At 37.9% G+C, this 13,818-nt stretch overlaps 1 protein-coding gene across 4 annotated transcripts in view; it reads right to left on the bottom strand.

The window, feature by feature from the left end:
* Window positions 1-6,715: 6,715 nt before the first annotated feature.
* The window catches only part of EPS8 (epidermal growth factor receptor pathway substrate 8), a 263,944-nt gene continuing 256,841 nt past the window's right edge, over window positions 6,716-13,818 (bottom strand). For all 4 annotated transcript variants that reach the window (XM_036760033.1, XM_036760030.1, XM_036760031.1 and 1 more), the window contains 3 exons: window positions 12,521-12,701; window positions 11,223-11,352; window positions 6,716-8,034 (listed from right to left, as the gene is read on the bottom strand). In XM_036760033.1, the coding sequence (XP_036615928.1) occupies window positions 7,921-8,034; window positions 11,223-11,352; window positions 12,521-12,701 (425 nt within the window). In that variant the 3' untranslated portion in view covers window positions 6,716-7,920. The remainder of the gene's footprint in view (window positions 8,035-11,222; window positions 11,353-12,520; window positions 12,702-13,818) is intronic.

Below are 13,818 nucleotides of genomic sequence, written 5' to 3'. Positions count from 1 at the left end.
TCATGGCCAGGGGGCTGATGAAATTTTAAATTTTAAATAAGTAAGTGTAGTCTGGTTCAAAGAAAAGGAATGCCTAGATTTAAACTTTATCTATGACCTTACCATGGACTTGCATACCATTGTGCTCAAATCACCATGATCCTGGGAATCATTAAATATCTTATGTATCTGTAGCTGCCAGTACCTAACTCAGTGATCTGCATTATTGGTGCCTATTAAAAGTTTGCCCAATTTGTTGAATTGAATCCCTGTCCCTTGATTTTCTCACCAGGTAAAAATAATGATCTGCCTTTGAAACACTTGATGAGAATATTGAATGAATGAAGAATTTCTATCATCATTCTTATTAGACCATTTTTACCCATAATACCAGGTCACCTGTCCTCTCTAGCCTGCGCTGCTGACTCATCTCCACAGGACTTTGTCTATCAAGCCATGGAAATCTCTTCACCTTGGGAGCTCCCTCCACCCCCAAACTACTTCTCACATCACTCTGCCTCTCAGGTCTCACCTTTTCCCTTGGTTGTTTCCTCCTGGAACCTTCCATTTGAGTGGAGAGAACCAGGACAAAGATATCTTCATTCCTTTCCAGGTTGTACTGCTCACCCTTCTCCTTAAGATTTTCTCTACTTCCCTTCCCTCTTTCCAGCTCCTGCCACTTTTCAACTCTCTTTCATATGCTTTTCCATTAGAATGTAAGCTTACTGAAGGCAGGGACTATCTTTCTTTCCACTTGTATTTGCATTTCCAGCATTTAATACAGTGCCTGATACATAGTAGGCACTTAAATTCTTATTGACTGATTAACTTAGCTTAGTACAACTACCACCATAGGTACAGTCTCCAAGGTCCAGAACACCAAGCCCTTGTGTTAACACCAAGACAACAAGGTCATGCTGAGATTGTGAAATGAGACTTGGAAGTGAGACTCTAAGCATTCTACTCACCTTCATTCATCAACATAGATCCTCTATGTACTGATTCTCTACCAGGACTCATTCCCCAATTGTGAGCCAAGTCCTACTCTTTTTACTCTATTAATCCCTGGAGTCAAGACATAACCCTCTTTGAAAAGGAAGAAAGAACAACAATGATCTTTGCTCCACATCACCACTTCCCTTCACCACTATTACTCTTTCTTCCTTTGATATTCAGCCTACAAATTGGTCACCCAATCCAGATTCTGGTGGCTCTTATCTACTAACTCCTAGGACATTCTATTTCCATTCTCAATGAGTTTGCAGCCTCCCTCTTCTACTTTCGTACTTGGAACTTCAGAGTATATTGTTGATGTCTTCTTCAATACTCTAAGCTCCTGATCTCTTAAGCTACCAAACTGCCATAATCAAATCCTCCATTCCACCTCACCTGTACACAGGGATAGATATACCCTTTATCTTATCACTCACAAATATTACACTTCCATGTTCAAGAACTCCAACATTCTTATATCTATTGATAATTCCCTTCATTCTATCTCTTTTTGTTCCTTATACCTCTTAAACCTATCCATTATCCTCACCATGACCTCCAATCATTCCACCCCTTAATACTGTCCCATGCCATTAGCCCTGTTCTGTCCAAACTTTCCTTCTTTTCCACTTTCAACCTATTAGTAAACCAGTTCAGCTCTACACTCTCCCCTATTCTGAAATCCCTTGCTCCCTTGTCCAATTGCAGTTCATACCTTGTGATACTCCAAACCCCAATAGCCACCTCCTTACTTTAGATTGCTTCTCTTTCTGCCTTTGTTGATCCTCACTCATCTGAGTGAGGATCTTCTTAATATACAAAGCTGTTTGTCCCACCCTATTTTACCGACTCTATTACCTTTGAATAAGATGTATATACCATTCCAATCATGGCTCTCATCCCACCAGGTCTTAGTGATGCCTATGAGACTAAATTTGGTTCTTTGAATTTGGATCTCTAGTTTGCTTGTTATCCATAGTGGCTCCCTATTACCTTTAGGTGGAATATAATCTCCTTGAGGGAAGAGACAGCTTTAAAGGTCTGCCTTAGAATCCCTAGGATGGGGAATATTTGACATATGCTATGCATTTTATTAATGCAGATAAAATTGAATTGAATCTAAATTGATATTACTTCACATATATATGTATGTATGTATGTATGTATGTATATTACCTCTAGGTAATATAAATTCCCATTTGTCATTTAAAGTTCTTTACAATCTGGACCCTTCTTAGCATTCTAATTTTTTTGTGTATTATTTCTCCCCATATGCATTTTATGATCCTAACATACTGGTCTGATTGATGTTCATCACATATGACATGCCAGCTCTCATCTCTGTACCTTTGTACTTATTTTTCTCTCTACCTCCTTCTCTTTGAATTTGTTTTCCTTCAAGATTAAGCTCAAATGCCCTCTTCTACAGGTGGCCCTTTCTAATCTCTCCAGCTGCCTTGTGTCCATTCTATACATCTTGTGTATATGTGTGTGTATATATATATATGTACACACACACACACACACACACATATATATACATACATATATATGTATGTATATACATATACATATATACACATATATATGTACACACACACACACACACACACACACACACACATATATATATACATATACACACCTATTTGTATATATGACTTCTCTCCTGTTAGAATAAGTTACTTTTAGGGCAGGGACTGTTCAGTTTTTCTTTACATCTCCAGTGCTTAGCACATTGTTAAGTGCTTAATATGTGTTCATTTAATAGTCAATTGATTTGGTGTTTGGTGCAGTGGATAGAGTTCTGGGTCTGGAGTCAGGAAGACCTGAGTTTAAATCTGGTCTTGGACAATTACTAGCTATGTGACCCCTGGGTAAATGACTTAACCGATTTTCATCAGTTTCCTCATCTGCAAAATAATATTATCTGTCTCCCAGTGTTGTGAGGATGAATTAAGGTAATAATTGGAAAGTGCTTAGAATAGGGCCTGGCACTGGTGCTATATAAATATGTTAGACTATTAACGTATTTCCCCATGTATAAGATGCACCCTTTTTCGAAAAATTTGGGGTCTAAAAACTGGGTGCGTCTTATACAGAGGTAGTAGATCTTTTTACTTGCATTTCCTGCTTTTTTGCGCTTGTTTTTGAGCTCATTGTTGTAGATTTTTTTACTTGCATTTCCTGCTTTTTTGCACTTGTTGTCTTTGCGCTCATTGTTTCACATTTGTTTCCAGTATATTAGGTTATGTTTTGCCTCGTTCTGCCCAGAAATGGCTCAGAAAAGATTTTCGTACAGTGCTGAATTCAAGTTAAAAGTGATCCAGTTTGCAAAAGTGAATGGAAATTGTGCTGCTGAACGTAGGTTTGGTCCTCCTCCAACTGAGAAAACAATCCGAGACTGGGTACGGGCAGAAGAAACCCTACTGAAAACACCATGGCAGAAGAAGGCCATGAGAGGCAAGTCAGCAAAATGGCCTGATTTAGAGATGGAATTGAAGATATGGATTGAAGAGCAAAGGGCAATTGGAATTCCTGTATCCACAAAGATGGTTCAGCATGAGGCAAGAATTACTGATGAAAAAGAAGTTGCTGATTTCAAATGAGGACACAATTGATGCTTCAGGTTCATGAAATGGAATGGACTAAGCATGTGTACATACACCAGACTTGCCCAAAAGATGCCTGAAAGCTATGAGCAGATGAATAAAACCTGAGTTCAATAACTTTATGTAATACATTTTGTTTCAAATTTTGGGCCCCAAAATTAAGGTGCATTTTATACATGTGGAAATATGGTATTATTATTTTATTTGTATATGTACTCTGGGATCATGGGTTTCATTTCCTTTGTTAGAATTTGGCTCCTGAGAATTTCTGGGCATCTCTACTTCTGTACTTAACGCGGAAACATTTATTTCTCTCCTTCATTTGGTAAGATTTCTGAGATCATAGAGAAACACCTTGCCAGCCCTTGTAAGATGCAAGCCACCTCTGACCAGGAACCAGTGTTACTATATTTTAAGCTGTGATATAGAAGTCTAAATGCTGTTCTCATAGAATGTCTTAGTCAATTGTTCTCTTCCTATTTTTCTGTATTACATATGCTGCTAACCACATAGGGTATTTTGGTCCTCACAGATAATCTTTTAATTTGTATTCAAGTTTTCAATGATTTCCAAACAAGAACTCATTCAAAAAAGGTTGGGGGAAAAAAAGGACTAATATGGTTCATCTTGACTCAAACCAGCTCTGTTATCCTAACCTCCCACCAACTCTCTGCCCCCTCAGAATGAGGAGAGCAGAAAACAAACTATGAGAAAGGTAAGAATGCCATTCCTACTGATGACGAAAGGTGTTCTGGAGTTGAGGCAAACTTTTCTTTGTGATTTTTGGATCTCATGCAGGAGGCTCTTCAATTGCTAGGGTTGATGCAGTCAGCCTAATTTAATTCACAAGCAACACAATTGAGAACCCCTTAAAATCTGTAAAGAATTTCTCTTCCATTTTGTGTCTGTGATAGAAATCCTCCATGACAGTGACATACATGACTTTTTTATGCCTTTCTTGACATTAATATTCAGAGGATAATCAAGTAAACAAGAAAAATATAGTGGGTGGCACACAGTAGGTGCTTGAGTGAACAGTATCTCTTGTTTTGCTATCATATTCTGTTATGTGGACAGCCTATAGAGAAGAGATCCTTAACATGGGATCTGTAAACTTGCTTTTTTGGGTATGTCTTGATAACTATATTTCAGTATAAATAATTTTCTTTGTAAGAATATTTATTTTATGCATTTGGAAACATTACTCTGGAAAAATTCAATAGACTTCAGCAGACAGTCAGTTTCTGTGACACAAAAAAAGGTTAAGAATCTGCTATAGTTTGTCCAACAATACATATATTTTGGACAGATACAAGAGATGGGCCCTAAAATTGAATAGGAGGAAAAGAGCTGATTGAATTTCATTTGTGAAAATGTACAGTGCTTTCAATGACCCCAAGATAATTCAGAGAGTAAAACTCATTTTTAACATCAATATTTCTCTAATGATTGATATTATATGGTTACAAAAAGTAGAATATCGTAGAGCCTGATGTAAGGGCAAGCAAAGTTGGACTTTTTATTTTTTTTTCTTTTGGAGTTCTTCTCAGCACTAAGGCAATCAAGTGCCTTTGATTGAGTCTTGCCTTTGTTTGTAGGAAGGCCCATACCCTTTTGCTAATCAGGTCACAAGAAGTATGAAGCCCTCCAGAGGTGTGAAGCCCTCAAGAGGTATGAAGCTTTGGGGCCCTGAAAAAGGGTATATATACTCTGAGGGTAGTCCTTAAGCTAGAACTCTCAGAACTGAGGGAGGAGAGGTTTTGCTTTGAGGACTCACTCACTGGAAGAGTGTAGTGTGATTTGACCAGATGAGACTCTTGGTAGCTATTAAAGAGCCCCCCTGGTTTTGAAAAACCCAGATGTTGGTGCTTCTCTCTCTGGTAACTATGTATGTATAGCTTTGGTCAGACAGCTAGAAGTCTGTCTGTTGATTTGTGTTATTTCCTCCATTTATATTTTCTCTGTAATTTCTGTTTGTATTTGCTCTGAAGTTCAGGGTGCTGACTTTTCCCCCTAAACTAAGTGAATGATATATGTATGTTTAATTAAAGTGAGATTGTAAACCCCTCAAAGTTGCTTTCCTTAGAATAGCAGATCAAAGAACATGTGCTAGCAGCCCTCCTATAGGCTGGTGTTACTGGTTTTACACAGCCATAGTAGCAGCAAGTAGCACTGTTTTTACACCAGAGAAATTAAAACTGTGGACAAATAGCAATGAAGGTATATATGGTGAACATAATTAGGCTGCAACATAATAGACATGATCAATTTTTTACACGAAATGATATTAGAGCTATGATGACCAGAAAAAAATGTAGGTCCAGCAGGTAATTTGAGTATACAATAAGAGGTGGCTGGCTTAGGTGCAGCAACATTGGTATGCAGGCAGTGTCTTAGATTGAGAGGAAGGCCCTCAGCATGTTCATTGAATCTCTTGTGGATGACAGAAGGATGTAGACAATGGTGGCACAGAAGAGTTGTGGATGGATTGCCATCAGCAACACTGGAAGAAGTACTTGCATCAGAGCTCCATGGTAGTAGAGGATTCCGGAGCCATGCTTATTTACCAGAACCAAAATGAAATGAACTTTACAAAATAAAAAAGCACTGTACTCCAAATCATTCTATTTTACCTTACTCCTATGAATAGTACAATATTCATTCCTGGGTTATAAATTATAAGCTGCTTGAGGGGAAGAATTGTATTTTAGTCATTTTTATACCCCCAAAGTCCTATGTAATACTTTGTATACAAAAAATACTTTAAAATCTTATTTATTATTCAATAAGCATTATTAAGTACCTTCTGAGAGCAACACACTGTAGTAAGAACTAGGGATACAAAGGGAAAAATGAAAGACATTTCACTTGACATACTTGCAGTTTAATGGAGGGCAAAGACATCTGCACAAAAAACTATGCTAGAAAGAAGAGTGAAATAAGTGCAGAGACAAGGTCCAAAGGGCTCTGGGAAATTTGAGGATAGATGATAGTATAACGCCCAAGAGGTAGGAGGAACGGAGAAGAAAGGCTTTAAGGGGAATGGAGCACCCGAGTTGAACCATGAAGGAAGGAAGGGAATAAAAGATCATCATCACTACCCCACTCTCCAGTAACAAAGACACAAGTAATTAACATACAACAAATATTGTTTATTGCAGACTTTTAGCTGACATGTGAAGAAGGCACTATGACAATTAATGAAACTAGATAATCTCTCTAAATGGATTTATGTTAAAATATACAACATTCTTACATAGCCTCTGTTTATATATGTGGAACAATAAAACATTTAGTGACAAAAATCATCGTTTCCAAAAATAACATTTAATGGGGACTGGGGACATTTACTGGATTTTTTTTCCTTCTCTCTTCTTCTAAGATTAAAACATACATAAATTAAATACTTTCTTTCAGAAGAAAACTTGACACAGATCAACACCTATAATGGCCCAAATTTCATTCTTACTATTTTCTCTCAAATAAAAAAATGGAGGATTTCACTTTAGGAAAAATACTGTGATACACATCAAAATGTTTTCTGGATATTTCTTTAACAGTGTAGTTTTTTGTGGCATGTGTATATTTGTGTGCTTGTGTGTGTATGTGAGCGTGTGTGTCTACATTTTCCCCTTGTGCTTTTTCATATAGCATGATTTGTAATCAGTGAAACAGGAACTAAATAAAAAACAGGCTATACAGATTGTGGTCTCAACAGAGCCATGACAAAAATAGCGCCTCACAAAACATATCTATTTATCAGAGGCCTTGTTGCACTTTTCAGTTGGTTCCAATGTTTCATCTTCTCAGAGACTGGCATTAAGAGCTTTAAATAAATCTACACATCCTGCCACAGAACATGTGAGAGTAGAGACCTGAGTGAGGTGAGGCCCAAACCAAAGCAAGCAGACGCTCTGAATCACAGACACCATCGTGACAGACCAAAGTTAAATGATTTGAATTAAGAGCCATGTACAAATTACTACTGTCCTTGCTCTGTCGTTCGTTACAAATCCAAAGCTATGAAAAGCCGCTTCATCTTGGAGAGGAAAATGAAAAAATTAATCAAACAATACAGCTCTCATGTCACTGGATGAAGTATTTTTGCAGTTTAAAAAAAATCAGTTTTCAAGCTCGTTAGTTTTATATATGTATATACATATATAAAACACACGGGCCCAATGGCACATCCAGCTGCTGACTCAGGTTTTCATTGTTCCTCTATGGCAAAAAAAAATGACATGTACCAAAAAAAACATCAACGTGACATTCCCTTCATGGCTTCCCAAAACAAAGCTTGTTGGAATAATGCCAAGAACACTGGAGTTAAAAATGATTAGTGACTGTTTCCTTCGTCAAAGGATTCCACTCCTGAATCACTGGCAGCTGCGCTAATTTTTTCTTGCCGTCTTCTCATAATTTCTTGAAGCTCGGAGCTCCCACTGTTATCCTATAAAACAAAACAAGTTCACAAACCATGGTTACTGGATTGTGTGGGATGAAAACCTGTAATGAAATAACTGATAAGGACTCGTGCTTTTCATCTAATAACAAGATACTGTGGAAGGAGAACTGGATTTTGAGTCTGAAGCCCTAGGTTTGAGTTTTGACTGATCATTACTCATGGGTTGTCATTTCTCTGGGCTCAGTTTCCTCATCTGTAAACCGAGGGGGGGGTCGGACTAAATGGTTTGTATGTTACCTTCTGACTTCCCAAATTTCATTGTCATCACCTATGAACATTCCCTTTTGGGAATGGGTTGGCCTACCCATTAACTGTATTCCTTGGGCATGACTATATGAACTCTTTTGATTATTTCCCTTATCTGCAAATGTGCTATGTCCTTCACTACCTACCACAACAGAAGTTAGTGAAGATAAATGAGGTTCTGTGTAAACATGAAGTGCTATTAGCACCCTGTAAGAAGGAGGTGATGAATTATAAACATCAATAAAGCACAGCAGAATATCAAAAATACCTGTTGGGATCAATGAATAGACATATTTTCATTTAGGAGAATTTTCTGCCAGAGGCACGGATTGCTGCCAGAAAATAACTGATTTCCAACCCCTTTATTCTGTGCAGTTCTCCCCACTGTGGTCACTTATGCCTCTCTGAAAGGGAGATCTACTCAGGCAACATTAGTTTATTGCTTTCCGTTTGTGAAGGGTACATAGATAAAGAGGAAAAGAAAGGAGAGCTGATTACACTTTAGTTTCATCAGTAGGCTGAGGTGTAGGTGTGGAGGAGTGTGTAGGTGGTATTTATAGATCTTAGGGTGTGAACTTTGAAATTCCTACTCTGCCCCTTGAATAAATGATTTACATATCCACAATAAAACCAGAATACTGGATGCCACTTTAATATTCACACAACTTTGAAAAAGAACTAATTCAGAAAGGTTCTAATCAGTTTTTGCAATCAGCAAATGGAAATTGGTCCTTATGAAACCAATAAGGCATCTGAGGATCCAAGTTAAAGAACAAACCCTAAACTGATTCTTATCTGTACTTTGGAAAACAAAAATTTCTCTTGATTAAGAATGGCTGTAGCGTTGTATATATTCTGCTTTGCTCTTCTGCTTTGGGCTGGCTAACTTCTCAATTTATATAAGGTACATTTAGGGATAACCTAGTAACAATTTCAAACCATTCCAAAACAATTCCAAAGAATCCATCCTTTCTGATGTGTTATACTCATACAAAGCTACAGGGCCTCTGAAATCTAGTAATAGAAAATGTACCACTTATACAGCCCATTTCAAGGATCCAAGTTGATTTAAGGCCCCGTACCCATTAAATTTGAGAAGCAGTTTGGTATAGAAGATAGAAGGCAGGCCTCAGATTCATGAAGACACTTAACAAAGTAGCTACATGACCCAAAGCAGGTCATCTAGGCTCTAAGTACCTCAAGGACTGTGACTCTAAGATTACTTTGCAGAGCAGGTTTGAATTCTGCATTGGTAGGAGTTTCCTTATCAGCAGTTCCCTCTATCAAGGAAATCACAGGTCTGGTACACGTATACACACGTACACAAACACACCAGCTTTTGGGAAAGTCTCTTATTGGGCAATCACATTCTAACTAGAATGGACCATAAAGATCTTCTAGGCTGACCTCTTCATTTTACAAATGTGCAATGTTAGGCCCCCAAAGGGTAACTGATTTACCCAAGGGTAACACAAGGAGTAAGCAAGCAGAGCCTATCTTCAAATCTGAGTTCTTTGTCTCCAAATCTAGAACTCTTCCTATCGTACCTTCCTGCCTGGGGGTGCTCCTGGCCTAGGAAATTGTACTCTCTGGCTTTCACAGTGCCACAAAAAGAGAAAACTTCAAAATCACTACACAAGGATACATATTTCCCAAGCGCCACCCCCCCCTCCACACTTGATGCATCCTTCCTGGCTTATTTTAGATACATAAACTATCCTAAAATATACTTGGTCAGAAGCTGACAACATGTTTTAGTTTTCTTTATTAAATGCCTATTCTTTTGGAATTTTGCTCTTTGCAAAGGATTTTATAAATGGCTTTGTTTTTTTTTTTTAAACTACCCTTGATATCAAAAGATGCAAGAAGATAGAAGAGGAGGGGAAAGGAGGGGAGGGGAGGGAAGAGAAAGAAGGAAGGAAGGAAGGAAGAAAGGAAGGAAGGAAGGAAGGAAGGAAGGAAGAAAGAAAGAAAGATTCTTGTTAAGACATAATGATGCACTCAGTAGGATGGGATTTAAAGACTGATTGATAAAGTGGTCTAGATGACCTCTTATAGTCCTTCCTAGTCCTTTGATATTATAGTGAAACACAGTATAATTAGGTAAGTATCTTAGTTCCCTGATATGGAAGAAGCAGACAGAAAAGCAGGAAAGTTTTAAAGCTTAAGTCAAAGCATGGATCCCTAAATCCCTGTCCCTAATGCCCTGGAGATAAGGTTTAGGTTGCAAATACCACCTGATGCTTAGGGAAGGAGGTTTTTGCACTTCTAAGGAGTTATATATGGTTTCATGCATCTTATGGAGTTCATAGCTGGGAGCTATAGGAGATTATTGGAAAGCTCACCGATGGCTCTGGGGATCCTAGCCAGGCACTGAGTATCTAAAAGACTAAATGCTTTTGCCTCTTATTCTTTACTTAGGTATAACACAGAAACCTTGGTTGTCTTTATCTTTCAAATCTATAACCTATTAAGAGTTATGGACTAAAAATCAGAGAGAATGGAACACCTAAATACAAATAAAGTTATATGTAATTTAGTATTGAATGGTCTTTATTCTCTAAAGTATGCATTTGTATCTTTAAAACTATGATTTATGCAAAAAATCATTTCACAGACTTAAATGAGTAAAGGTCCACTAAAAGGCAGTGAGGTCTCATGCTACATAAGCAGTAAGATGGGATGACTCTGTTGACTGGTTACCAGCTCTGTAGTGGCTTCTTGTGAAATGCAATGGCTATCAAGGATTTAAGGGTTTTAATCAAAAGCATCCATTTCACAAAAGCAGACACAATTAATTAAGTTGTGAAGGACAAAGAAATTATTCATGAGTGTAGCAGTGGTTTTCTGTCTCCAGAACTATCAATCTGAAGACAATATTATTCATTACTACTGAAATATACCAGTTTATATTGACAGAGTCTTACCTCTAATGCAGCTTTCTGTACAGTAATTTGGCTAAAGACTCTAGCTCCTTCAGGGCAAACGCTCCTCAGTTCATCTTTATTGAGAGAGAAAAGTTGTGCACCAGTCAGCACACCAAGGCTATTAACAGTCCTAAAAAAGACAAAATGCAATGTTAAAATATCCTTGATAAGCAAAATTCATCAAACCCAGAAAAAGGGTGTGTGTGTGAGAAATTTATCTTTTCAATAAATGACATTGGGAGGGGGGAGGGTGCATTTCACTAACTAGAAATCACTGTTAACAGCAGTTAATAGTACAATCCAAAATGATGGCTATGAGACATTACAAAATGTTTTAGTGCCTTAGAAATCATTTCCTTCCTTCTTGCCATCCCATTGAATGCTATTATATTCTAAATCTTTAAAATCTGGTGATCAGTGTACTGTGTATAAAGTAATGTTCTATGACCCAGAACTAGATAGCAGGAAATTTATAGTTTGTCTCAGTGACTCAGGGGATATGTTTCCCCCTCCAAATCTACTGGGATTCTGGGGTTTGCCATACAACAAGGAAATAAACCAAAAATAAATCAAAGTTTATTTTTTAAGAAAAGGTTTTAGCCCACAGATGAGATCATGGGACCACAGGGTTACTAAGGCAGATGTGATCTAATGTGGCGTCAAATAACCTTTGGAGAGAGCTTGATTCTATCTGCCTGAGCAATGGTACCAGTCAGTATAGAACACTTGTATGAATGCTCTTAGAGGGTCCGTCTGTTGACCCAGTTTTCTCTGTACAAAGGGAAGGAATGATGTAGGGGCTCCTATGCTGCTGTCAGTTTATTCTAAGGAGCACAGAAATGAACAGATATTCCACAAATAGAAAGACTGTTTCAAGGGCAGAGGTGGATAACCTGTGGTCTCAAGGCCGCAGTCCTTTGACTGAATCTGAATTCCACAGAGAAAGTCCCCTGTAAAACTTGGACTCAGTCAAAAGGCTGCACCCAAGGACCTAGAAGGCCACATGTGGCCCTGAAGCCACAGGTTTCCCATCCCTGGCCAAGGGCATTGATATTTTTGCTTTTTTCAAATATTTTCATAGCTACAAATTGCTAAAAAAAAAATTAGTTATGGAGAAAATATAGTCTACCTTCTAAAACCATTATTCAGCATCATGTTGGTGTTTGGGGGGAAAAGAATATAGTTTATCTTCTAGAACCTTTATTTAACATCACTCACAACAACTTAATGTTTTGAGGAGAAAGGGGAGCATCACATTTAAAACTTCTAAAAGCCAATGGTTACAGAGTCAGACTTACACTGGGTTGAATCCCTTTGATTGTAACCACATCTTCACGTCCTCTGGTGTAGAATCATAAGTGATATTGACAACGGGCACATTCTGTCGTGGCACATGGAATTTTTTCTGGGCAGCACTCCGGCCAATTGTCAATCTGTGAATAAGCTCATCTTGTACTTCTTCCATCTGAGATTTCCTTCCTGCAAATTAAAATTTTGCACCTTTAATCTCTTAGATTACAGAGTGCAGATTGTTAGAAATGGAAGTGACCATAGAGATCATATTATAATAGGATGAGGATCCTATCATTACAGATCGAGGCCTGGAAGGGATCTGAAAGGCTATTTAGTCTGACTCCTTCATTTTACAGACAAGGAAATTGAAGCCCATGGAGGTTGTTAAGAAAGTTACAACTTACCCAAGGTCACACTTGGCAAGGATCAGAGGGGGAATTTTAATCCATGTCTACTAAGTCCAGAGATAGTGCCCTTTCCACTGAACTACCCTGTCTTCTCTTCAGTTTGCAGAGGCTGTATCTTGCCCAAGATTACAGAGTTAGTAGTGATGAAGTCAGGACTGGTCTCCTGAATTCTTATTTTAGTAACCTTTAAAAGACAGCTTTCAGTAATTTACATACTGTTTTTCCTACTTTTTGTTGCAAAGGGAATTGGATGAGAGCAGAGGGAGGATAAGAAAAAAACAGACAAAGTGTTCACTGACACAGTTGGATTCCTCCCTCTTTAAGCTCCCCTCAAAACAACTAAAACATTTGCGTCTTCAGAGAAGATATGCCAGTTAGGATTTTTTTATAGTTCCTAAGATAAATCAACTTGAATTGCTATACCCCTCCCAAATGTCTTCATTTTGTAGAATCACATCTTGTTTAAAATTTACCTGAAACATGAATTTTACAAGAGATAAGAAAGGCAGCATATTCCATTTTTTAGGCTGATCTGATCACAATGCAGCTTTTCCTTATTTAAGCTGAATCTCACACCCTAAAACTTCCACACCCTGAACCCTTGTTCTACACCCTGGGAACATTTTAGATATACTTATTAATTATTGGATGCTAATATTTCTTTCTACTAACTTGAGATTAGGGAAGGACATTATGGTCAATTTCTCATTAAGTCGACCCTGGTTTTGTTTATATGATAAAGTTCATGTAAGGGGTAGTAGATGCTTTCCTAATTTCTTCCTGTTGTGTTTTGACATGAGCAGAGTAGTATGAACAGTGAGTGACAATGGGAAGGGTCTTGACCCCTAATAGCTATCATCAAAAATATGCAGTGATCTGTATCCACCATGACAGCA

Source organism: Trichosurus vulpecula, chromosome 5 (assembly GCF_011100635.1).
Source record: "Trichosurus vulpecula isolate mTriVul1 chromosome 5, mTriVul1.pri, whole genome shotgun sequence".
Lineage (NCBI taxonomy): Eukaryota > Metazoa > Chordata > Mammalia > Diprotodontia > Phalangeridae > Trichosurus > Trichosurus vulpecula.
Note: the sequence above shows the minus strand (reverse complement) of the source record. Positions and strands in the feature narration are given on the sequence as shown.